This window comes from Lithobates pipiens, unplaced genomic scaffold (assembly GCF_037356315.1).
Source record: "Lithobates pipiens isolate NorthernLeopardFrog02 unplaced genomic scaffold, aLitPip1_a1.2 Scaffold_8, whole genome shotgun sequence".
NCBI lineage: Eukaryota > Metazoa > Chordata > Amphibia > Anura > Ranidae > Lithobates > Lithobates pipiens.
In genome coordinates, this window is record NW_027507903.1 from 255,250,988 (window position 1) to 255,278,824 (window position 27,837).

Here is a 27,837-nt window from a genome sequence, read left to right on the forward strand (position 1 = left end):
TGGCTCTAGACGTGGTATACTTGGATTTTGCAAAAGCGTTCGACACAGTTCCCCACACGCGGCTCAGTGTAAGGTAAAGTCTACAGGCCTTGAAATAGTTTGTAAATGGATAGAAAACTGGATAAAAGACAGAATTCAGAGAGTAGTGGTTAATGATTCTTACTCTGAATAGGCTAAGGTTATCAGTGGTGTACCCCAAGGTCCAGTGCTGGGACCCTTACTTTTTAATATCTTTATAAATTATATTGGGTCTGGGATTAAAAGTCACATTTCTGTCTTTGCAGATGACACCAAGTTATGCAGTGGAATAACGTCCTTACAGGATGTCTCCAATTTACAAGCTGACCTCAATGCACTGTCTAGTTGGGCGACTATGTGGCAGATGAGGTTTAACTCTCTGCTTTGTCTCCCACCCCCTCTACCCACTAACTGCCCAAGAGATTGCCAATCACTTCAAAGACAAGATTGATGCAATTCGTTAGGACACCTCCACTGTGCGTACATCTTCCCCACCCAACATACCTGGCCTAATAGCACATTCAACACTCTCCTCTTTTGAATTGGCTACTACTGAAGAGGTTACAAAACTTTTCTCAGATGCTCACCTAACCAATTGTCCTTTGGATCCTGTTCCCTCACAACTATTAAGGTCACCCTCTAATTCTATCCTATGCTCCCTCACTCACATCTTCAATCTCTCCCTCTCAAGTGACACCTTCCCCTCCCCTCTAAAACATGCGCAGATCACCCCTATACTTAAAAAAAAAAAAATAAAAAAAAAAAACCTCACTGGACCCCACCAACCTGAACAACTTAAGACCTATCTCATTACTCCCATTCACCTCTAAACTTCTAGAACGCTTAGTCTACAACCTTCTTAGCTCCTACCTCAGTGAAAATAACCTTCTTGACCCATTACAGTCTGGCTTTCGCTCGCAGCACTCCACGGAAACTGCCTTACTAAAACTCACTAACAATCTACTAACTGCTAAAACCAACAGCGAGTACTCCATACTCCTACTACTTGACCGCTCTGCTGCCTTTGATACTGTTGACCACCCTCTCCTCCTCAATAAACTACATTCCCTTGACCTCTGAGATTCTGCTCTTTCCTGGTTCTCTGCCTATCTATCACAGCGCTCCTTCAGTGTCACGTACAACTCTGTCTCATCCTCTCCATTGTCCCTTTCTGTGGGGGTCCCCCAAGGCTCTGTTCTTGGACCCCTTCTCTTCTCTATTTACACCTCCTCCCTTGGTCACTTGATAACCGCCCACGGCTTCCAATACCACTTATATGCCAATGACACTCAAATCTATCTGTCTACTCCTCACCTCACTCCTTCAGTCTCCTCTCGCATTACTAACCTGCTAACTGACATATCAGCATGGATGTCACACCACTTCCTTAAACTAAACCCCTATAAAACTGAGCTATTAATATTCCCCCCTGCACATGCTCCCCTCCATGACTTTTCCATCAAAATCAACAATGCAACCATCCGGCCCTTCCCTTACGCCAGGGTACTAGGTGTAATCCTAGACTCTGACTTGTCATTTCAGCCCCAAGTCCAATCGTTGTCAAAAGTTTGTAGAATTCACCTCCGTAACATCTCTAAAATTCGCCCCTTTTTAAAGCGGGAGTCCACCGGGACTCCGCGTTTTTTTTTTTTTTTAAAAGCCAGCAGCTACAAATACTGCAGCTGCTGACTTTTAAAATAGTGACACTTACCTGTCCAGCGCGCCCGCGATGTCGGCACCCGAAGCCGATCTCTAGGTCGTCTGTCGGGTCCTGCCGCCGCCATCTTGGGTATGGGAATCAGGAAATGGAGCCTTTCGGCTTCATTTCCCGGTTCCCTACTGCGCATGCGCGAATCGCGCTGCGCAATAAGGACGTTCCCCGCTGCCTCTGGGATCTGTGTGTTTCCCAGCAGGCACCGGGGCACTTGCAGGAAGGGGCGGGCACTTGCGGAAAAGGACGTAAGTTACGCCCCTTTCCGCAGAGAGCTATCCCGGAAGTGGGTGCAGTTACCTGGATTATCCAGGTAACTGCACCCCCCTCCCCCCTGAAAGGTGCCGATTGTGGCACCGGAGGGGGGGAGGGTTCCGATGAGCAGAAGGTCCACTTTAGGGTGGACCTCCGCTTTAACAAATGAAACCAGCAAGCTCCTCAGTCACTCCCTTGTTATATCTCGCCTTGACTATTGCAACTCCCTTCTCATTGGCCTGCCTCTCCATAGGCTCCTCTTCAGTCTATCATGAATGCTGCTGCCAGACTTATCCACCTTACCAACCGCTCAGTGTCTGCCAACCCTCTCCTCCAATCCCTACACTGGCTCCCAATCACCCAGCGAATTAAATTCAAAATACTAACCACAACATACAAAGCCATTCACAACTCTGCCCCGAGCTACGTCACCAATCTTGTCTCCAAATATCACCCAAATCATCCCCTCCGTTCTTCTCAAGACCTCCTACTCTCAAGCTCTCTCGTCTCCTCCTCCCATGCTCGTCCCCAGGTTTTCTCCAGAGCCTCTCCAATCCTCTGGAACTCGCTACCTCCACTGGTCCGGCTATCCCCTACTCTTGCTACCTTCAGGCGATCCCTGAAAACTCATCTATTCAGGGAAGCCTATCACGTCTCCAACTAATCTCCTACCACTTCCATCAGCTCATTCCCAACAGTTATGACCTTTTGTACCACCTGTCCCACCCTATTAGATTGTAAGCTCTTCTGAGCAGGGCCCTCCTAATCCTCTTGTATTTTATTGTATTGTAACTGTATTGTCTCCTTTTTATATTGTAAAGTGCTGCGTAAATTGCTGGCGCTATATAAATCCTGAATAATAATAATAATGTTGGGAAATGTGAAGTTATGCACTTGGGGGCCTAAGAATATGCATGCATCAAAACATGCCAGGGGGAGTACAAATGGGGGAATCCATGATGAAGGATCTGCGGTTTTTAGTAGATCATAAGTTCAATAATAGCATGCAATGTCAAGCTGCAGTTTCCAAAGTGAGCAAAGTCCTTTCTTGTATTAAGAGACGTATGGACTCCAGAGAGAGAGATATAATTTTGCCCCTGTTCAAATCATTAGCAAGACCTCACCTGGAATATGCAGTTCAGTTTTGGGCACCAGTTCTCAAAAAGGATATCAGGGAACTGGAGAAAGTGCAGAGAAGGGCAACCAAACCAGCTATGAGGAAAGATTAGGGGAACTGAATTTAATCTCACTTGAGGAGAATAAAGGGGGATATGATCAACATGTTCAACTATATGAGGGGTACATATAGTCAACTTGGTTTTGAGTTATTCTCTTTACGGTCAAGGACACGGGGGTCACACTTTACGCCTAGAGGAAAAGAGATTTAATCTCCAAATACGGAAAGGTTTCTTCACAGTAAGAGCTGTGAAAATGTGAAATAGACTCCGCCAGAGATGGTTCTTGCCAGCTCAGTAGATTTCTTTAAGAAAGACTCTCCTAAATGTACATAACTGGGTACTAACATATATAGGTAAAGTTGATCCAGGGAAAATCCGATTGCCTCTTCGGGGATCAGGAAGGAATATTTTTCCCCTGCTGTAGCAAGTTGGAGCATTCTCTGCTGGGGTTTTTTGCCTTCCTCTGGATCAACTGTGGGTATAAAATTGGGTATATTGGATTGTAAGATATTTTTTATATTATTTATAACTATATAGCGGGCACCGTGGGGTGCTGAGTCATGAATGTCACTCCCTCCCTCAGGGCGGCAAATTGGAATGGCGGGGGGGATGTAAAATGCGAAAAGCAAGATCTCAAGGCCACCGAGGGTGTTGTGAAGGAAGAGGAAGTGGCCCTGCCGATCTGACTGTAGGCTGGGAAGTTAGAACTGTACTGACTTGGCAATGAGGATGGCAACGCCTCTAGAGGTGTTGGTATACGGGGCCTGGTAGACCCAACCCACCCAGAGTTTGAGTGCCATCTGCATTTTGCCCGTTATGTGAGTTTCTACGAGGACAGAGACATCAGCTCGCATAGTTTTGAGATAGGAGAGGACAGCCAGTCATTTAGGTTTGGCTCTAAGTCCTCGCACATTCCACGTGACTAGCTTAACCACTTACTTTTTGGGCACTTAAACCCCCTCCTATCCAGACCAATTTTCAGCTTTCAGCGCTGATGCACTTTGAATGACAATTGCGTGGTCATACAACACTGTACCCAAATGACATTTTTATAATTTTTTTATTCCCAAATAGAGCTTTCTTTTGGTGATATTTGATCACCTGTGCGATTTTATTTATTTTTTTATGTAAAAAGACAGTATTTTTTTTTATTTTGTTATAAAATTTTAAAACTGGTAATTTTTGTCCGTAATTGATGTATGCTGATGAGGCGGCATTGATGGGCACCGATAGGTGGCAGTGATGGGCGCTGATCCGGTTACACTGATAGGCAGCACTTCTAGGTGGCAATGATTGGCACCACTGGTGGGCATTGATAGGTGGCATATTCGGGACCGATGTCCCTTTTAAGATGATCCGGTGATCAGCTTTTTTTTTTCTCCTCCGCTGCCAGCATGAGTAGAAAAAAAAAACGATCACCAAGCTTTTGTTTTGATCATTTGATCATTTGATCATGTGATCAGCTGTCATTGGCTGTTATATGACAGCCTCCTGGGAATTCAGATCCGCGCTGTGGCCATCATTCAGCCATAGCGCTGATGTCAAGTGGTTAAGGGATGCCATAATTGTAGTGACATTGATTGGGGGTACAGTTGGTTCAGAAAGGGGCGGCCCGCATCCACCTCTGCACATAACAGCAGTTTTGTATACATTAGCATATATTGAAACAAGGGTCCCAGTGCATGGTGAATGATGGTGCCCTGTAGATGGGTCACAGAGGGCAGCACATTGTCTGCAGTGAGCAAGCAAGGCACCATGGGGGTGATAAAGCAAACAGGAATGTGATAGCAGACAACAATGCTTACATTGGAGTACAAGACGTATCAGGTGGTATAGTGTAGAAAAAAAAAGCAGCAAAAACAACATAACTTTGCCAACTCTGGACCAGCGCGGCATAATAAACTTGTGGTAGCCCTCCACAGCCGTGGGAGTTACTGCTGGCCAGGGAAACAAAACTTGGTGTGGTACAAGTTGCATCTTGGGTAAAGGGGAGGGGGGAGAAAGCAAGGGGTTGCATGGGGAATGGGAGTCCAGACACATTCTCGCCTGTCTTTGGGGGAGAACAAAAGTTATTAGGAGTGCACAACGGTGACAGGTGAAATAGCATGTTGAAGTTCCGGGGGTGCAGGTACATTGTACAAGAGTGGCTGAGAAATTGCAATGGGGGGTGTTACAAATTGGGAAAGTTGAGGTAGAGATGACGGCACCGCCGGGGGCAAATTCAAAGTGACTTACCTGTACCTGTACGCCCATTTGCCTGTCCGTGCCATTCTGCCGATGTACATTGCCGTGCGCTGGTCGGGAAGCGGTTAAAAATTTTGGAATGGCCCAGCCAGAACCCTGACCTGAATCTGATTGAAAATCTGTGGTGTGATCTGAAGAGGGCTGTGCACAGGAGATGCCCTTGCAATCTGGCAGATTTGGAGTGTTTTTGCAAAGAAGAGTGGGCAAATATTGCCAAATCAAGATGTGCCATGCTGATAGACCCATACCCAAAAAGACTTGGTGCTTCAACAAAGTATTAGGCCTCATACACACAAACGTTTTAAAAAACGGGCTGTAAAGCTAGTACAGACGCCAGGAAAAAAGCAGAGCTAAAAACGCATTATTATTTTTTTTGCGTTTTGCATTCAATTCAATGCACGTTAAGCCATGCTAGCTTTCAGCCACGTTTCTCTGTCTCTATTCAAAAATCAATGGTTCCCTATGAATTGAATAGAAGTCGCGCCAGAAGTCGGATCAAGATAATCAGACTTTTGGAGAATATTGAGGGTGGAACCCTGCGAAAATTTTAAAAAAGCGTGAGGTTCCCCCCAAGATGATACCAGACCCTTTGGTCTGGTATGGATCTTAAAGGGAACCCCCACGCCCAAAAAAATAAATAAAAAAATGGCGTGGGGGTCCCCCCCCAAGATCCATACCAGACCCTTATCCGAACACGCAGCCCAGTAGGTCAGGAAAGGGGGCAAGCAAGCACCCCACCCCCCCTTCTGGACCATACCAAGCCATATGCCCTCAACATGGGGGGGGGTTGGTGCCTTGGGGCAGGGGGGCACTGCACCCCCCACCCAAGCACCTTGTCCCCATGTTGATGAGGACAAGGGCCTCTTCCCGACACACCCTTGCCTGGTGGTTGTTGGGGCCTGCGGGTGGGGGGCTTATCGGAATCTGGGAGCCCCTTTTTAATAAGGGGGTCCCCAGATCCCGGCACCTCACCCTATGTGAATGAGTATGGGGTACATTGTACCCCTACCCATTCACCTGCGGGAAAGTGTAAAAAAAACACACTACAGAGGTTTTTAAATTGGCCAGCTCCGGGGGTGTCTTCTGACTTCGGGGATCTTTTCCGACTTCTCCACGCTCTCCGGCCTCCTCCACTATCTTCTGCCCACTCTTTTGCTAGCGGCGGCCCGGTCTTCTTTGTTGTTGTCTTCCCTCTGATCTTCCTCCGATGTTGACTCAACGCTCTTTCCTGCTGTAATGCAGTGTGCACAAGACTTATATAGGCATGGGGCGTGGTCACCGGGTGATGTCATCCGGTAATCCCACCTCTTATGATGTCAACGACACGGGGCATGATGGGACAACCCCTTTTTATATTTTGTGTTATTGCTCTTTCTCTGTCATACTGGTCACTGAAAGTTCAACATGAAACTTCATGGCAAAGAACTCTGAGGATGTGACCTGGTTAATTTCCTCTCTTATGCTTGGGATTTCGTTAGTTTTCCAGTTTTTCAAAATTGCTGCTCTAGCTGCGAAAAGCATGTGCATAACTATTGGCTGTAGGGAGCCTGGGATTGAAGTAGAGTTGATACTGAAAATCACTTTTTTTTAAATATTTGGCTTAGCAATGAAACCTGTGACTTGAGAGATCAGTTTGAATATCTCTGCCAAAAAACTGCATAAATGAAAGCATGACCATACCATATGTGTCAAGGTGCCTACCTGTCCACATCCTCTCCAACATTCATTAGTGGTGGTAGGGGGAAATTTTGCCATTAGGTAGGGAGTAAGATATCATCTTAGATGGAGTTTCTGGGCCATTTCCCAGTAATTTGAGCATTGGGCGTATTGATATTTGCATTTAATTGCTCTCTGCCATTGATAGTCAGAAAAGTAATTTCCCAGTTCCATCTCCCGTTTTATCCAAATGGAGATTTTTTTTGTTTTGAGATTTAGCAGTTCATAGAACATGAAAATAGCTTTGAGTTTAGGGTCTGTTGAGTTCCAATAGGACCATGCCCTGACTGGCACTTCAACGGAGGAGAGCTTATGAATATTCAATATAGATGATAGTTTAATATAGGAAAATGATTCATTAGTAGGTAGGGAGTATTTTTGGGTCAAGCTTTTAAAGGAAATCAAGCGTCCATCACATATCACTTCTTCAATGGTGTGCAGACCCTTGATTATCCATTTAGAGAAGATGTCTGGTGTTATAAACTTTAGCTAGTTGAGGGGGATAGGAATCCTTGTACTTTTTGTGGAGGAGTCATAATGTTTATAAAAGTATTTCCAAGCTTGTAACCCTGCTGCAATGGTATTGTTGGCTGTTTTTAGAGCTGAGGCTTACAGCAGAAAACGCCCGGAAAAAAAACATCTAGGTGTGAACAAAGCCTTAAGTGTGTTGTAGTAGGGCAGCCCATTCGTTTACCCAGGCTGCCTACCGCATCTAACCTTGACTTTTAAGGAAGCTGACCTATTAGCCTCTGTTTGGTCTTCTGCTGCTATGGTGCTGCACATGTGGTCAGTTATGACATCAGCCATTTGATGGTTTGACAGTTTGGTTGACAGAGCAAGCAAATGTGATAGAGCATTCCTGGCATACCGGTAATGTAACTGTTTTGAACCTGTTAAATTTATGGGTTTAGTTCCACTTTAATTCAGTTCAGCTCTGCGACTGTTCACTATGTGAGGAACATCATGAAGTCCTATAGTACCTGTATGTGGGAATCTTCTCTTGCGTCTCAGTTATACCATTTCAGACTACCAATAAATAGAGGTTTGATGACTTGTGCAGTGGCCCAGTGGCTGGATGTGGCCTTTTTTCTTGCCTTTATATGACGCTTGGGGGAGGACACAGGTAGTTATCTGACAAAATGAAAAGGCATTTCTTCCCCTTTTGAAAAGACATGACAAAACACTTTCAATAACATGTTTAGCAGACCAAAAAGGTACAAATAAGATTATGGGTATGTAAACCATCACAAAAAATCTTAAGTGACTGCTAATGTTATCGCAAACAAAAATAAAATCTGGCTTTTGTCCACCTTTCATTCTGTATCTTGTACTGGGAAATCGAAACATAGAACTTTTTTTTTTTTTTAAATGTTCCTTTTGCTCTAGGTGTCATATAGCAGTCATTTGATGACTTTGCCTTGCTAATCCTGTTGTATTTTCTTGGGAGGTGGTTTTCTTTATGCATGGCCTTGTCATCCGCTTTATATTCTGAAATGTGGTGGTGGTAATTTTATTCTGCGTATTTCTACAGTGATTATTTTTCTTTAATTGTTAAATAATTCTAATCCTACCTCATCATAATCCAGGTGCTTAGCCAGTATAATAAATTTTTTCTTTTTTACATTTATTTTCAATATTGTCATGTAGCATTGCAATATTTTGCTTTAATCTGATCAATTTTACCGGATGTTTCATCTACTTTAACCTTTGTTCATGAAATGGTAGATAAATGCAAATATTTGATTAGATATAGTACCGTATGTGTATAAGAATTGAGCTTTGCTAGACAGTTCTGCTGCACAACTGCAATATCAGAGCACTGACTTTGTGGAAAGAAAATCCACACCCAAGGCATAGCACCTGCATTTGTTGAGTCCAGATTATGCTACAGTTTCCATAAATTTTTTATTTGTAATAAAGTAGTGTTTTTTTTTTCTTTTTTAGGGCTTCATCTGTCCCCTTTGTATGAAAGCCCATGCAACAGCTGAAGAACTTTTTAAACATTATGAAGCTTCTCATGAGCAAGGTAATGAAGGAGAGGCCAATTCTACTTCAGAAAGGTATGTGCATAGCATGAGTTGTATTATATATTTAACTGGGTTTTATATTTTTAAAAACATTTGGAATCTATAACAGAAGAGGGAAATGTATTTAAGGAATTGATATAATTTATTTTCCAAAATTTTTAGAGTAAATTGTTTATATAATTCAGATTCTTTAAAAGTAATGAGTTAAGGCCTACTTTTGGCAGATATGTTAATCTCTTCATTTGGATTTGCCATTAAGAGTTGATGCTGAGTTGGGACCTCTAAAGGCTTTCACATCAGCTCAGGTTTCCTACAGAGCATTCTGGCGGCCCTTTTGGGTGCCACTTTGGTAGACAGATTTCAGCTGCCACAGTGGAGAGCTTTTGCTTCCTGCTCTTTTAGACCCAATCGCTTTGATGAATAGCCTTACTGGCCACTTGGGACCCACAAGAGAGGGCGGGGCCAGGCTCTTGACAATAGAATTTGCTCAAACCAAGGCCATCCTAGATTATAGCATCGGTAGACAACTTTGGCAATCCAGCTGCTTTGGGAACTGCAAGTCCCCTTGGGCACTGCATAATGCCTGATGGCAGAAGCATGATGGGATTTATAGTTTTACCACATATGCAGCAGCAAAATTGCCTATCCCTGAATTAGAGCATCAGAGTGTGTTCAACGGGAAAACTGAGTTAATGTGTAGGTTCCTAGATCTGCAACATTTAAACATCAGTATCATTATGCAAGTTCAATAAGCTTGATTTTTGTATGAATGAATCAGATTTAGGCTTCATTCATATGGCCATAAAATGTTATTAATATTATTACATGTGTTTTTTACGAGAAAGGCAACTTTCCTGCAATCAGTAATCTTGCGGATAGATGCGTTTTAAATGCTTAAAAATGTGTATGCGTATATAATTTGCTTTTATGATACTCTTTTCCCCTTTGTTAAAACAAACAAACATGCTCATACTTATCTGCTCTGTGCAACGGTTTTGCACAGCAGCCCAGATTCTCCTCTTTTTGGGCCCCCCTGCCAGCCAAGTGCCCCCAGAGCCATCAGCTTGCTACAGAGGCACCCAAGCAGGCTCGATCCCTAGCCACTGCTCTGCATGTCAATTCACACACAGAGCTGCAGCTCAGCCTTTCCCCCTCTCTCCTGATCCTGCCAGTGCCTCCTGCTGCTTTCTTAGTCAATGAGGAGTGAGTGTCCCCTGAGAGCCAAGGCTCTCATACACAGCGTTGGATCGATTGGGGTGGCTGCTGCACACAGAAGGTTTTTTACCTTAATGCATTGAATACACGTAAAGCACATGTTCTTGGACACAGATTTTTGGATTCTATGTTATGGATCTTCTTTTTTTTTTTTTTTTTACAGCTGTGTGAATGAGACCTAAGATCAGGGCAGGACTTAGGGTGGTGGGGGCCCTACCTTGTAAACATTACCATATTTATCGTTGTATAGCACGCAGCCCAAGTTTAGGAGGGAAGTTTAAGGAAAAAACCTTTAAATGCCCATCAATGCAGCCTTATCCGTGTCCATCTGCAGCCTTGTCAGTGTAGCCTTGTCATTTTCAGCCTTTCCCCAGTGTCATTTGCAGCCTTGTCATTGCAGTCTTGAAGTTTAAAAATGCCGCTGCCAAGATACAGAGTCCTCTATATCTCGGCTGCTCTCGGTGGCTCTCAGCGGCTCTTGGGCCCTCTTGGTGGCTCTCAGGTCCTCTCGCAGTCCTGTGCAGAGCCGAGAGTAGCCTAGTGTACTCGACTCGGCTCACAGTCACGCCTGGGCATGACTGTGAGCGGAGCTGAGCTGAGTACACTCGGCTATGTATCTCGGCAGGGCCCGTAGGGCCCCCTATTGGGTGGGGCCCATGGGCTTGAGTCCAGTCAAGCCCAATGGCAAGTCCGGCCCTGCCTAAGATGGTAAATCCAATGTGGGATGAAGTCAGCCTAACAATTTCTTTGTCTTCATATTCTGTCATCCTTCTCACTAGATTTGTGCTCGGTCTTTTTGGGATGTGTGCACTATTGGTTGACAATGCCATAAACAGTCAATGCAGTGCTTTCAATTATTTTTCCCTAGTTACCCCTCTGTGTTCTATTGCGGATGTGGAGAGCTGGGTACGCATGTTCATATTTGCCCAATCGTGCAGCTGTTTTGGGCTGAAATCTTCAGGATGGCCTCAACATTGCATAAGCAAAGTCTAGAACCTGATCCAGCTATCACTCTCTTAAACCAGTGTGCTCTTGACCTTACTATGGCACAGATGAAACGGTTACAGCAACTTATGACTTCCTCTAAACCAGGGCTCAACAAACCCCAGGCGCCAGGTCGCCGATGCGACCAGAAATCGCAACCTGGCGCCTAAGCTGCCACCAGCCCACTCACTATTAATGCCCCAGACATGCAGCGCATGAACACTGACTGCCGTCCTCCTCCCTCCTCCACACTCAGCGGCGCCGCGCTAAGTGTGTGAAACTGACAAGCAACGGAGAGAGGAGGATCTATCAGATTTCAGCTTGATGTCGGGGTGGGCGTGACCCGGCCGGGGTGGGCGGGACCCAGCAGCTATCAAACACCAGCCAATGGGATCTGGACGGGCTGCTACGTGTATGTGGCTCCGCCCCTTTTCTTAAGCAGCCCAATCGTTGGCTGGTGTTTGATAGCTGCTGAGTCCCGCCCACCCCAGCCGGGTCCCGCCCATTCCGACATTAAGCTCAATTCTGACAGCTCCTGTTACATTTCAGTAATGGAGTGCTCCGTGTGAAACCTGCCAGTGCCATGTGCCACCTGCCACGCCAATCAGTGCCACCTGCCAGTGCCACCACCAACCAGTGCCACCGCCAATCAAGGCCCTTGTCCTCATCAACATGGGGACAAGGTGCTTTGGAGTGGGGGGCCGTGGGGGCCCCCCTTCCCCAAGGCCCCCCCATGTTGAGGGCACGTGGCCTGGTACAGCTCGGGGGGGGGCACTCGCTCGTCCCCACCCCCTTTCCTGGCCGGCCAGGTAGCGTGCTTGGATAAGGGTCTTATATGGACCTGAGGGGGACCCCACACCGTTTTTTCGGCGTAGGGATTCCCCTTTAAGTCCATACCAGGTGACGGGGCCAGCGACGCCTCCTTTGCTGGTCCCGACTACCTGGAGCCGCGCTCAAAATGAACGGACTTTCCTCCGTGTGTGTGTGTGGGCGAGTCCATTCATTTCAAAAGTACGGTGGATAGTCCGCCGCAAAAGTGCCGTGTGTGGGCAGGTAGCTCGTTTGGGAAGTCCGGCGGACAGTCCGGCGGTTTGTCCGCCAGACTAAGTCTGCCGGATAGTCTGATACGTGTGTACGCGGCATAACCCTGATTTAGGAATCTTGGTGCCTGAAAGAAAATTGTGCAAGACAAGTGTACAGTGTTTAGCTTTTGGCAATGTTAGGAAATTCTCAGTTGTGTAATATTGTATGTCCTTTGTTTTTTTGAATTAAATAATTTGATACTTATGTTTAGCAGTTCTGCATGCTGAAGTGTTTTGCATTACGTTTTAGAATTTTTGAAAAGTTTCAGGCCTCTACATGTAGTGACACAACACTTTAGTGGTATAATGATAGCCATAGGCCTTTAGAAAGAACTTAGACTAGTTCATTGTTAAAGAGGGAGTAAAGTCTTCCTTTTTAATTGTTCCCTACAGGTAAGACATATGACTTACCTGTAGGTACTGTAAATTATATCCTAAATTTGCACCGTTTAGGAGATATTTACTATATACGTCGCCGCCGATGTCATCAGCGTATTCGCTCTGAAGAAATGGCTGCCCATGCTGTGCCTGGCTGCTCCCACGCATGAGAGTGACGTCATCACGGCTCCAGCCAATCGCAGCACCGGAGCCCGTGAACCTGAATGCATACTAGCTCATTATGCCTTTTTGACTTGCATGTTTTTTATTTTTTTATAGGGTTTACAACCTATTTAAAGAAAAAAACAATTTGACTCTAAAATGAGTACCCCAGGAATAGACCAGTTAGGCAGATCTAGAGGTTCAGTACCCGTGACAAACACATTGATCTTACAAAAGGTGTCACCCAAGGACTACATAGATGCTTTGCCTAACAGGGTCATCCTAGTAGTTGAATATTCAAGTGTATATTAGTTGGACTTTAAAGCATGTAACAAGCGATGGACAGCAGATTTGATTCTAAAATTACGTCTCTAGCTATTGAATTATGCCAATTATTATAGTGTTTGTTTTTAGAATCCTTTTTTTTTTTAATATTAATCTTTATTAGAAAATTTTTCATATCTTATACAGACATCCTTTTAATCATTTTAACAATAACCCGAAGTTACCAATAATCCAGTACAGGTTCCTTCCATTCCAGAGTCTGGGATTTAAGAAAAAGGGGGGGGTCATGTTTATATGTCCATACTCCAAAAATAAATACCAACATGAAAACTATATTTTAAACAATACCATAACACCCCAACATCCCCCTCGACTATTTTTCACTTTTAGAATCCTTAGATGCTGCAAGGACTGTAATGTCACTGCCCTGGACTTCTAGGTAAAGGGATACTATAGGTTTTATTTTGCATGGTTTAGCTAGATGTTTATTTTTAACTTTTATTTTTTTATTTATTTTTTTATTAATTACACAAATGGTGAATAAATGTGCAAAGCTACAACTAGACCTTCTTCTTGAAAAATCTCTACATAGGGATCTTAGTACTTCTCAAATGGCGTAAGACTTTTGCTTAGTGTTTTGTATACAAGGCCAATGTTTTTTTTTTTTTTCGTCTGTATTTATTTTAGTTTGTTTTTTTCAAAGGGAAGAAATATTGCTTCTTCGACAGGAGATCAAGGATTTGCAAACATCACTTAAGGTAGGAATAATCTTCAAGGCTTTCGGTGAAATAACAATAATTTGCCAATCTGGTTTTTCATAATTTTTCTTCCCAATAACAAAAATGTTATGTGCTCCAGCTTGCCAGTCTTTAGATGTGGTGGCTGCATTAATTTTCCTTTTCAGCATGCTAAGAACATTTTCAACAAGTACAGAAACATGTAAGTAGGAATATTGTATACCTGCTCTGCTTAAGCAGTCCATACGAATCAATGAAACGCTGCTACTCTATACAGGCTCCTTTCCACTTTCGCTCATGAAATACTGTAATGCAGAGACCCACGTGCAGTAATGAGATCCAATGTTTATTAAAGCGGCATTAAAACCAAAACCAATGTAGCTAGGCTCTGTCGCATCTAAAGGAGCCCCGGTAATGCACTGCTCCTAGACTATGTCACATCTAAAAGAAGCCCTGGGGGTGTGCGGTTTCTAGACTTTTACACATCTAAAAGAGCCCTGGGGGTACGCGGTTTCTATGTTCTGCCCAAAGCTAGGAGTTGAACTTTGCATCAGACCAGAGAAAAGGAAAGACGCTGGCATCTGAGCTCCAAGCTTGGTGGATTTTCCTGTTCTTTCACAGTCACCATTACCTCAGAGAGAAGAAGGTAGCCACCTTTTTAACAGTCAGCAACAATCCCAGAGTGACTGGTCAGTCTCATCTGCACCCACCATTATTTCACAGAGAGGATGGCAGCCATCTTTTAACAGTCAGCAATATCTCAGAGAAACTATCAGCCTTTACCCACTGCCACCATAACCTCAGGGAGAGCACAGCAGCCATCTTTAACAGTCAACAAACTTCAGAGTGAGGATGGCAGCCATCTTTAAAAACATATGGCTATTAAAATAAACAACATACATCCTCACCTAGATGGCTTCAGCACTGATCCGATGCTGCAGCTGTCCCCCACCGCCTCTAAGACTGAGAACTGATTAAAGACTGCTGAGTGCAGAGAGCTGGTGACTGTCAGTCACTGGCTCAGCGGCCTGCTGAGAAGCTGATCCAGCTGCTGGAGAGCTTGTTTTTTGGGGGAAAAAAAGACTTGCTGGCTGAATCACCAGATGAAAATAGAAGAAAAAAAGGCCTTAAAAAGAAAATGAATACAGTCATCACATCTAAGAAATGGTGAGCTGCAACATAATAAATGTTTACTTTTGGGTTCATAAACATTTTAAATTTAAAAACACACTTGCCTCCAAAAATGTTCTTGTGTGTTTCAGCCAAGATATAGCCTTCATATGATTAAGGTTGTACTTGGCCAAAATACGTAAAAGACTGCTTGATGTAAGCTGCTTTTAGATTTATTAAACATCGGAACACAGAAACATACCTGTTGATCCTCTTGGGGCAGTCACAACATCTATAGACTGGTAAGATGCAGTACATGATTTTTTTTGTATTTTTTTTGGAAGGGGGGAGATATGCTTTAAAAAAAAAAAAATCAATTTATACGTTATTTAGTAATCAGAAATAAACACTCTCAAAACATCACATGCATAGTTGTTTTCTGTGGGCTGCACTTTACAATAAAGTGTTATACTACATTTGATAGAGTTAACATGAATATTTTATAAGAGTTATGGGGCTGAAAATATCCTAGGTCCAAATATTAAGGATTCTTTTACATTGGCATTATCAGTCGCTAGGAAAAAAAACTGATAGATACTGATTCAAGGTTACATCAGTGTTCATCAGTTTCGTCCCATATACAATGGGCATCTAGACCCAGTGCATGAAGCTCCAGCATTTAGCTGTGGCTGGAGGGCACAATTGCATCGTCCAGTCCCACTACCAGCATTCTGGGTATTTGTCTGTGGGCGCATGCTGTTCTAAATGCACAAATCGCTAGGTGCACTGTTCAGCCCCGTCCAACCCACAGCAGCTGTTAGATTCTCATGGAGTTTAACAGGCCGCCAGCAGCGGGAATAGAGGAATAGAATGTGTACCTGTGCCCTCCAGGTGCAGCTAAATGCCAAACCCCAATTGATTAAAAAATGTATTACTAGAGTATCAAAACAACCTGTGATCTTAATGAACAATTTCTTTTATTTTTGACCTCTATGATTAATTCAGGAAGAGAAATGGTATGCAGAAGAGTTGAAAAAGGAGCTGGAAACTGTTCAAGAGCAGCTGAAGCAAGTAATTCCTTTAAAATATTTGAAGTAGGCTCATAGAAGTCTGATTTATTTTGCATTTTATGTATGCATTTTTTTTGTTTGTTTACAGTAGCCTATTTAAAAAATGTTTTTTTTTTTCTTTCTTTTTTTTTTCTTGCATGAGCCATCCTAATATTATATGGGTACAATTTGTAGCTTAAATAAAAGCCCCTGAAATAGTGGGGGTGTATTTACTAAAACTGGAAAGTGTAAAATCCGATAAAGCTGTGCATGGTAGCCAATCGGATTTTAACTTCAGCTTGTTCAATTAAGCTTTGACAAAAAAAAAAAATCTGGATGCTGATTGGTTTCTATGCAGAGCTGCACAAGATTTTCCACTCTCCAGTCAACCCTAAATCAACCCCAATATATCCCTTCTCAGATTCTCTCAGTGGTCTCTAACAGTTCATGTTTTCTGCATATCTTCTGAGAATTCAAGGTTTACAACAATTTAAAATCAAGCATATGATGAAAATAGGAATAATATGTTTATTAAAACAATCAGTAGATCCAGCGGCAAATGTATTACTTGGCAATCCTAATTTTTTTCCCGTACAAATTGAGTCTGGTCCTATCTCCTCCAAAGCGTTCTTAATCTTTAATGTGATCAGTAGGAAGATGACAGTGATGCAAAAATTTACTTTTGCGGAAAATGTTAAGATTTGCATATTTGTCTTTTTTTCTTTGGAGCCATTGATCTGATCTGGTAGTCTTTACTTGGTTGGATGCAACCGCTGTTCGGCGATGTTCCAATCAAATCAAATCTTTTGATCAAAGTATGTTGGGGCAGAGAGGGCCACTCATGTAGCAAATCTCAGCTAATGTATTAGGAATTGGCTAAAATTCTGAGTGTGTGGTGAGCTTTTTTTTTTTTTTTAAAGCTGTTGCTATCCACTATAGGATCACTATATGTATATATACGTGACAGATGGTGGTTTACCTGGGTTATCGCTGAAGCTGTCATCCATAAATAAGCCATTTTTTTCTCTTTCTGATAAAAGCAATGCAAGAGGCTGTTTAGCAGCTGGATCACTTTTAGAAGCAATGGGAGGAGTCTCCCCCTTTCCCACTGCTTGCCTGTGTTTCTTGAGCTCACCGTTCTCACTGACAAGCCTGGGAATGAGCTAGTGGTTCGCACCGCTGGCCACAGAGGTGAGGAGAGACCAGATTGTCTCTCTTCACCTCTATGATAGGAGGACCAGTCACTTCAGATTGAGGCTCTGGTCACATATATGCGAATTGGGTATGTTTTAAACCGCATCATATTCGCATTACGTGTAAACTGTCAGCCTTCTCTATGGAGGCAGTTCACTTATATGCAGTGGGGTGGCAGTGCGAATTGAAAAGTCCTGTGTGTTTTTTGAGCACTGCGGTGCGATTCAGATGCAAATTCCTGGCTATTGCCTTCTGTGAGAATGCATTTAATTTGCACTTGTCTTTCAGTTTTTATCGAAAATTTGATCTGAAAAAAAAAAACCCAGCATGGGTGTCCCCCACCCAATCCAGATCAGACTCTTTCGGATCTGGTATGGATGTTAAGAGGGAACCCCACACCAAAAAATAAATTAAACGCAGCGTGGGGTCCCCCTCCAAATCCATACCAGAAAAGGGGGGGCACTCGATTGTCCTAGTGTCCTCCTAAACCATACCAGGCCACATGAGGCGGGGGGGCACACCCCACCCCACCCCAAAGCACCATGTCCCCATTTTGATGGGTACAAGGGCCTCTTCTCCACAACCCTTGTCCGGTGGCTGTGAGGTTCTGCTGGCAGAGGGCTTATTCGAATCTGGACGCCCCCTTTAACAACAACCCCCAGATCTGCCCCCCCCCCATGTGAACGAGTATGGGGTCATTGTACCCTACTCATTCACCCAAAAAAGTGTAAAAAAGAAATCAAAACACCAGACCCAGTTTTTTGACAACTCCTTTATCAAAAATGAAAAAACAATGTCCCCCGTGTAGATCCATCATCAATCACGACGCCCACTGCTAGACTTGAAAAAAACTTAAAAAAAAAACTCCCTCCTGCTTAGTGGAGGGGACACTGACTGGTGCATGATGTTGTGGGGTGGCTCTGCCCCTAGGCTATTTAAGAACTGTCACACGGCAGAGCAGGCAAATGGCGGGAACCGTGGGCAGAGCTTTTCTTTCTTGATTGACGATGGCTCTTTTTTAATTTTAATATAGCAAAAAAAGCATCTGTTTCTTTTTGACACTTTTTTTTTTTTTGTGAATGAGTAGTGGTACAATGTACACTCATTGACATGGAGGGCGGGATCTGGGGGTCCAGGGTTGTGTAGGGAAGAAGCAGACCCCCCCCCATGCTGGGGGCATGTGGCCAGATATGGCTTAGGAGTGAGGGGGTGCTTGCTCTTGTACCCCCACCCCCCCTCTTTTCTGACCTGCCATGCTGCATGCTCAGATGAGGGTCCTGTATGGATTTTGGTTTGGGGGGTACCCCACACCATTTTTTATTTTGGCATGGGGGTTCCCCTTCAAATCCATACCAGACCCAAGATAGTCGAAAGACGGCTACAGCGAGGTTGGCTTATTCTGGGAGGGCATCCATGGACGTCCTCACAAAATGTTGCTCTCGCGTGCCCCCTGGGGCGCGCTTCCGCAAACATCCCTGATCCGGATCACGGTAAACGGCCACTTGTAGCGGCCGGTTACCATGTGATCGCCCTGTCAAATGACAGCGATCACTTGTAAACAAATTGGCGTCATGTCTTGACACCGGTTCCTCCCTCCCCTCTCTGTCCTGATCTGTAAAGTGCGAGGGGAGAGATCGTTTTTTAGCAGCGCTATGGGCTGGATCTGTGGTGCCCACAGCGCTGCTCTGTGCCCATACTACTGTGCAATACTCTGCAGTAATTTTCAATAATGTGCAATACTTTGCCAATACTCTGTCAATACCCTGCAATACCCTGCCAATACTCTATAATACTCTGCCAATACTCTGACAATGCTTGCTAATACTCTGCAATAAATTTTAACAGAAACAAAGATTATTTTTTTTGTTTTTATTGAACTGAATTTTCAGAAAAAAAGGACACAAATTTCATGTGGGTACAGTGTTGCATGACTGAGTAATTGTCATTCAAAGTGTGAGAGCACCGAAATCTGAAAATTGGTCTGGTTAGGAAGGGGGTTTAAGTGCCCAGTGGTCAAGCGGTTAAAGTGTATTTTTTTCCAATTAGCATTTGAAAAACTGCAGCACAAATACCGCGTGACATTAAAATTGCAACCACCACCATTTTATTTTCTAGGGTCTCTGCTACTATATACATAATGTCACAAAAGTGACTACACCCCTCACATTTTTGTAAATATTTTATTATATCTTTTCATGTGACAACACTGAAGAAATTACACTTTGCTACAATGTAAAGTAGTGAGTGTACAACTTGTATAACAGTGTAAATTTTCTCACCCCTCAAAATAACTCAACACACAGCCATTAATGTCTTAACCGCTGGCAGCAAAAGTGAGTACACTCCTAAGTGAACGTGTCCAAATTGGGCCCAAGTAACAATATTTTGTATGACCACCATTATTTTCCAGTACTACCTTAACCCTCTTGGGTATGGCGTTCACCAGAGCTTGACAGTTTGCCACTGAGGTCCTCTTCCACTTCTCTATCATGACATCACAGACCCGGTGGATGTTGGAAACCTTGCACTCCTCCACCTTCCATTTTGAGGATGCCCCACAGATGCTCAATATCATTTAGGTCTGGAGGCATACTTGGTCAGTCGTTCACCTTTAGTAGGCAGTGGTCGTCTTGGAGGTGTGTTTGGGGTCGTTATGTTTGAATAATGCCATGCCACCCATGTCACAGTACATGTTGGCATTCTCATCAGACCACAGGACATGGTTCCAGTAATCCATGTCTTTAGTCTGCTTGTCTTCAGCAAACTGTTTGCGGGCTATCTTGTGCATCATCTTTAGAAGAGGCTTCCTTCTGCAATGCATGCCATGCCATGCAAAGGCTTCTGACAGCCATGCAGACCAATTTGATGTAGTGTGCGGCATATGGTCTGAGCACTGACAGGCTGACCCTCCAACCCCTTCAACATCTGCAGCAATGCTGGCAGCACTCATACATCTTTTTCCCAAAGACAACCTCTGGATGTGACGCGCATTCACTCAACTTCTTTGGTTGACCATGGCAAGGCCTGTTCTGAGTGGAGCCTGTCCTGTTAAACCACTGTATGGTCTTGGCCACTGTGCTGCCCTGTGGAACTTTCAGTGACCAGTATGAGAGTGAGCAATAACACCAAATTTAACACACCTGCTCCTCTTTCACACCTGAGACCTTGTAACACTAACGAGTCACATGACACTGGAGAGGGAAAAATGGCTAATTGGGCCCATTTTGGACATTTTCACTTACGGGTGTACTCATATTGTTGCCACCTGTTTAGAAGTTAATGGCTGTGTGTTGAGTTATTTTGAGGGGGCACTAAATTTACACTGTTATACAAGCTGTACACTTTCTACTATACGTTGCAGCAAAGTGTAATTTCTTCAGTGTTGTCACATGAAAAGATATAATAAAATATTAACAAATGTGAGGGTGTACTCACTTTTGTGAGATACTGTATATGGCTTTTTTTTTTTTTTTTTTTACTCTTTTTATGTATACAGTTACAACTTCTTACTTTTGATCAGGGTTAATGCTACCTTTTTGATTTGCTTTCGTTATACTACTGGTTTAGCTTTAAATAATCATACTAGATGTAACTTCATACACAGATGTTCCAGTTTATATAGCGCTCAGTGCCTCCTTTTGTATTATAATTGTCTGTTGTCTTTTATTTATTTTATAGTGCTCTGCATCAGATGGGACAACCATGGTCGCAGCCACAGGTAATTGCAGTTCTTTTATTGAAGAATGTATTATTGTACAGGAGTCAATGGAGAACTGAAATGATATTCCAAATTCTAGATGTTCTTGCTAGGTTGGCCAATGTTACGCATGTATTGGTATTCACTCCCTTCCTTTTGTCTTTAGTGCTGCTGGGACACCTGAGTATCTAGGGCATCTTCCAGTTCAGTCATTAGACTGTGAGATAGGCCAGTTTCCACAAAAATCATGGTCCAGCTTGTACAGAGAATCTTCCAGATTAAGTTACACCAACCTGGGAGCTCTGGTGTAAATATATGGGTTGTTTTTTCTTTCCAGCTTTACCCTTAAAAGTAGAACTATAGGCACAATTTTTTTTTTCCATTTTTGATGTAGCAAGTGAGGGTTATAACCCCTGTCACATTTTGTGTCCCATTTCATAGCTTTCTCTTCACTTCCTCTCCCATAGCCAAACGGGAAGTGAGAGGAAATCGCTGCGAATTAAGGGAATTCCCTGAGGACCCCTACGACAGCAGAACTTGTGTCCACATTGGAGGATTTCCCCTCTATTACATTTCTAGGGACAACCCAAAATTGGGGATTTTTTTTCCTTTCACTTAGGTAAACAGGGGATCCCCCCCCCCCGAGGCTGATCCATCCATCGGATTGGGTTCAGGCACTACCATTCCAACTAAGGGAAACCGGCAGTGGAGCCTTGCGTCTTCGCAGTCGGTTTCCTACTGCACATGCGTGAGTTGCGCAGCGATTTGTGCTTGTCTTCTGGGATACACACAGGTCCCAGAAGACAGTGGTGGGGGGGCTCGCCGCACAAGAGTACATGATGTCCTGCCCCACGGTTCGGCTGGAATGGAAGTACACTTAGTGCTTCAGAAAAGGGTAGTTTAGGGAAAAAAAAAACATTTTAAATATCTAAAAACAAGGGATGGAGGGGTGGTCTTTAGTTTAAGACCACCTTTAAAAAGTGAGTGGAACTCTGCTTTAAAGCAGTATTAAACCCAAGAACAAAATTGTAATATATTGCAGCTTATCAATCCTTAAATGTGATGACTGTATTTTTTTTAGGATTTCATTATTTTTCAACCAGTAACTAGCTTCCTATGGTAGGGTGCCTCCACTCCACTGGAGAAGCATCGGAGACACATTTTGATAGTCTGCGCCTTTGATGAGTGTCCGTGACAGGCTCAATGGCTGCATTAATCCCTACAGCTCTGGAAAATTACTGCTGCGGGGGTATTTGGGGGGGTTCAGAGGATGGAGGATTTGAAGCGCCCACTAGCACAGGGGGCACTTCTTATTGAATGCGTCCAAGAGCAATGGCGTTTTGGCAGAAAAAAAACGCTTGACGCGCTAAGTTCATTTCAGTGGCCAGAATAAATTTATTATTCTGCCCAATTAAATTATTATTATTATATTGGATTTATATAGCGCCAACAGTTTACGCAGTGCTTTACAACATGAGGGCAGACAGTACACTTTACAATACAAATCAATACAGGAGGGACTAGAGGGCCCTGCTCGTTAGAGCTTACAATCTAGAAAGTAACACCCAAGCGTTTGACGTGCCTAAATGCTTACAAGCGTCAGTCTTTTTTTTTTTTTGCAAACCGCTGCTGCCAGGAGCAAAAAACCTCCAGCGTGCATGAGGCCTAAAGCTGTTCTTTTATATGTTTAGGGAAAGAAATTTTATGGCGAGAAATTTTAATGGGTGGGGCACCTCATCCCTAATTGGAAATGGAAAATGTGGATATAGGGAGAGTGGGATTATTACGGTGCCAGTTTGAACATCAAATTATGTCATGAAATTGCCAATATCTCAAATAATTAAATATAATACATAAAGATTTTTTTTTAATTTTTTTTAAATACAACAAAGCTTTATTGAAAAAACATTTTTTTTAATTAAAATATACTGTGTAATAACAGACATTTTACAAAAAAAAAGAAATGCCACAATACAAGGATAAAAATTCAATCCACTTAAATTGCTGGTCAAGAAAGTCCCGACATGTTTCGCCATAACCATGGCTTCTTCAGGGGAATCAATTCTTAAACCCAAGGGAGAATGAATAATAACTAAGGATGGCAATAGACAATACATAGTTTTTTACATAAAAGAATGCAAAATGACATACCGCCCAATTCCCCCCACCGAGATCTATAGACTATCTCGGTGGGGGGAATCGGGCGGTATGTCATTTTGCATTCTTTTATGTAAATAACTATGTATTGTCTATTGCCATCCTTAGTTGTTGTTCATTCTCCCTTGGGTTTAAGAATTGATTCCCCTGAAGAAGCCATGGTTATGGCGAAACATGTCAAGACTTTCTTGACCAGCAATTTAAACCGAGTGGATTGAATTTTTATCCTTGTATTGTGGTATTTTTTTTTTTTTTGTAAAATGTCTGTTATTACACAGTATATTTTAATCCAAAAAAATGTTTTTTCAATAAAGCTTTGTTGTATTTAGAAAAAAAATAAAAAATCTTAATTATTTGAGATATTGGCAATTTCATGACATAATTTGATGTTCAAACTGGCACCGTAATAATCCCACTCTCCCCATATCCACATTTTCCTGTTCTTTTATATATTGATTAAATAATCAGTAAAGTGATTTGAAGTACAAATAATTATGTATTTTACACTGTTTATTTTGCCACAGAATTGCAAGCTTTAGAACAAAAGCTGGAAGAATCCCAGACTGAGATTTTTAATATTAAACAAATGAAAGACCTGTTTGAGCAGAAAGCTGCACAGCTGGCTACTGAAATAGTTGGTAAGTGCAATGAAGTATTTATGTTCTATGAGTGGGTAAATAGGGTGGTAAGAAGCATAAACTTGGCTAATTAGTATATTCAGTATTAAAAGACTGACAGACAAAGCAGAAGTTCTCTTCTAAAGCACACAGTACACACGTAGCGAAAGTCAGCTGGTTCAGCAGGAACTGACCGACTTCTGGTTCATTTGAACCACTGTCTGTTCAGAAGCCAGTCTAATGACAATGGCTTCTGTCAACGCGTCCTGCATTGAAATCCAACATTTGATTAGCCTGACCCCTGTCATGTTACAATAGCACAGTTGGGGAGATCTCTGCATCTCACATCGTTGTGTTGATATGGGCATCTGTCAGGTTTTTTTTTATTCAATCTAATGGTTCAAAGAAAAAAAAAAAAAAACTGCATGTGTATGCCTAACTTAAAATCTGCTTGCAGCTCTGTGCTGTCCGGTGTACTTCTACATGCTTTGTACCACATTGTTCCAAATTTTTCAAAAAGTTAATTGTACGTTATTTTGCAAGATCTTTTGTGAGAGGAGTGAGAACCTTTCAAAGTCTCCAAAAAACTAAACCATGTTGGGAAAATATAAAGAGTGGGCATGTGCATGCACCTTTTTAGGTTTAACAAAGCCATCCGATCTGATATTGTTTAATAAAATGACACCTTCCATTTAATAGATAGCAATTGGAATAAAAAAAAGGAATGAACACGAAAAACATTTTCATCATTAGCCTGAATAAAGCTATCATCTAACCTCAGAATGCACACTTTCAGATCATGAAGGGAAAGTGTTAAAAGTAAATCCCATGACCCTCGATTAGAATTTATGCATCATCAGACATTTCCATATGAAATGAAAAATTTGTGTCGGCCATACATTTATTGCATATTTGTATACGTCATGCGTTGAATCATGCTTTTTTTACATGCTTTTACTTCTGAGTTTTCTTTTACTTGTTAAAAATTTGGTTGCACCATTCATTGCTGTGGGCCTGAAAAAAAATGGGTTATTCCTTCCAAATTGGATCTTGCATAATTTTCAGCAGTGGAGCAAACTACTTGCACTTCCATTAATTTACCTATGTCTTTACTTTCAGTGAAGTCATGTGTAAAACTAAAGGGATTACACAAATTGAGAAGTTTATGTTCAAAAGAATTGACGTTCTTGTCAAAGTAGCCAACCAGGCATATTATGTGCAGGGGTTGGTTGTGTCCGCTTTCTTTTCCTAGATGGTGATAGTGAACGGCTGAATACAAAAGCCTAGAAGTGAACAGAAAAAATTGGTGTGATTTACAACTCAATTACTGTCTCATTATAAATTATCATAAATGTTTTATATTTATCCAGAGCTGAAAGCAGCATATGATGAAGAGAAAGGAAAGCATGCTGCGACAGAAGACAGTGTAAAAAGTCTAGAACAGGAGTTGAAAGCTAAATCCCAGGAGATTGAACATTTGAAGACTGACCTGGTAAATATTGTTGGAGCCTTTTTTTTTTTTATTTTTTTATTTTTTTTTCAACCAGAGATCGAATGTCACCAAAATTGTCTATATAACTGACATATTAAGGTTTAATTTGTTTCAAGGAGGGGTGCCTTTATGAGAAAAATTGAAGGAGCTTAAAAGGAAGACTGATGTACAACAGAAAATGTATAAGGAAAGGACAGTATAGGCAGTTTCTATGGAAAGAAGTAGCTCTGAAAGTTATGTGAAATAATAACAGTAAGTCAAACTAATTTATAAACAAAAAATTTAAATTACTCTGCCAGTCTCTAAAAAAATCAAAACCAAAGTATCAGAGATGAACCATTAAATAATCTACTGTTTCCATTGATAATGGCAAACTAGACTGTAGAAATTAGTGGCAATCTTTTTTCAATTTATAGATGATTCTAATCTTGCTGCAAGATTACAGTTCTTGCCCTCTGTACTGCTTTTCTGTGTGGATGCCTTTTGAGAACTTGATCCATCAGATCTCCACAATGGTCTTATTGACCTCTATTTCATCCTGCTTCTCTGGCTTTAACAGCATTGCTGTTGAAGCTCACACTTTAAAGGATGGAGGGGTGTTTGAGGGCTTTCATATTCTTACTTTGCTGAAAGCAAGAAAAGCCACTTCCAGAAATATCTACTATCATACCTGGAAATCCTTCTTTACCAGAACTTGTTATTTTAAAGTGATTGATTGTAAAGGTTTTTGTATTTTTTATTATTTTTATATATAACATACATGTGATACCTTGATGCGTTGCTTTTGCACACAACGGTCCCAAACCTCCACTTCTGGGGTCCCTCACTGGCTCTTTTAGCTCCTTCTCCTCTTCTCTGGGTGCTTCCATAGCAAGCCACTTGCCATGGGGGCACCATTGCAGACTTGAATCTATAGACCCACACCGCATGGCTTAGTCACAACCCCTTCTACCTCATCATCATGGATAGGCCTATGGCTCTTTCTGCTTTCAAAGCCTCCTGTGAGAACAGGAAGAAAAAGTAGTGCTGGATCGGTGGAAGATTCAGATAAGTGTTTAGGGAGGGGGAAACACAACAAGTAGTGGTACATTTTACCTTAATGCAGGGAATGCATTAGGATAAAAAATGTTTTGACTTTAGAAACACTTTCATTTCTATACATATGCACAGAATTCTTTGGCTTACGATCTGGTAGGCAAAGGGTGAAAGCTGCCATTAGCCTTTCCAAGTTCCCCCGAGGAATACCTAGAGGGAGATACTAACGGAAGGGGATTCCTACTATTCTCAATTTCTCCTCCTCCTACCATATGCATACAGATCTGTTTCTCCCCTCAGGGAGTCCTCGCCTACTGTAGTTCCTTCCCCTCGTGCCAGGCTTGAGTAAACTAGAGCCAACATAGGCTAGAAGAGAAGGTAACTTCATCATGTTGGCAATGGGGGTGGTGGGGGAGAATCTTCTAACTCTATTGGCAATTGCAATGTGATGAAAGAAAGAAGAGAATCTGTTTTGAAGCATACACCGTGAAATGCCTCCATCCTTAAAAGTACAAACAAGTATGGGATTGTGGTCATGGGACTTTAAATGAGGTAATAACTTGATATAATTGAATAAAAATATATATAATTTATTATACAGAGAATAAATTCATAATTAACACAAGCATCAACATCCAGATGTCTTACTAGCATATATAAAAAGATTGACATAAAGTATTCATACAGTAATCTAATTCATAATATATCATAATTCCATAAAAAAAGGTGCATAATTGATCTCTGAATAGTATATCTTGGCATCTATGGAGCCCTATGCCTTTCATAGATACCTGTCCAATCATCAGGGGCTTGACGCAACAGACTGAAAATGTAGACCTAGTGTTAAGATTCAAAAAAGTCTTGTATATACATATAGAATATCATAATGAGCTCCCCCTAAACTAAAAAAAGATAACTTTATTATTTACATACATATTAGCACCATAAATACCCAAACATATGGGAGAGGGTGGGAGTATCCGAGCACCCGTCTCATCCGGGGCTGAGGCAAGGATGAACCGCCCAGTCCAAAGGGAAATGGCCAGCCAGAGGAAAACCTGCACATCATCTGTAAAGATGTGTGTGTGTGTGAACCAAACTGGTCTAGAAAAAATATTGTATATATTGGGATATAAAAAAAGAGTGTATATCATAGAATAATTAATAGAGTTTGGTGAAGTGACCCACAACTCCACAAGAGGTAAGTGTGGAGTAACAGGATACTAGTGATAAAAAATATACATGAAGTGAAACCATCTGAATGTGAAAACATCTAAAAACAGGAAAAAATACCAGAACCCCAGTGATAATCTGAATAAAAATTATATAGGTGCAATGTAACAATGTTTACTTTGTGTAATGTTTGCTGATTTCCCGCTTTCCAGGGAAACAAAAATCCTGCACATTGCTGCTGTCATGAGAGAACTTTGTGTTTACATACACTAAGCTCTCTCCTGTCACTCGCTCTGATGATCAGTGGGTTCTGGTCATGAA

General features: G+C 42.2%; 1 protein-coding gene across 3 annotated transcripts in view; it reads left to right on the forward strand.

Annotated features, from left to right (window-relative positions):
• Window positions 1–27,837, forward strand: part of EEA1 (early endosome antigen 1) — a 175,420-nt gene that overhangs the window by 50,973 nt on the left and 96,610 nt on the right. For 2 of the 3 annotated variants that reach the window (XM_077470781.1, XM_077470782.1), the window contains 6 exons: window positions 9,067–9,182; window positions 13,959–14,013; window positions 16,108–16,173; window positions 21,024–21,063; window positions 23,724–23,837; window positions 25,187–25,308. In XM_077470781.1, the coding sequence (XP_077326907.1) occupies window positions 9,067–9,182; window positions 13,959–14,013; window positions 16,108–16,173; window positions 21,024–21,063; window positions 23,724–23,837; window positions 25,187–25,308 (513 nt within the window). Of the gene's footprint in view, window positions 1–9,066; window positions 9,183–13,958; window positions 14,014–16,107; window positions 16,174–21,023; window positions 21,064–23,723; window positions 23,838–25,186; window positions 25,309–27,837 lie in introns of those variants that run through there. The other variant, XM_077470783.1, reaches the window with a different exon arrangement.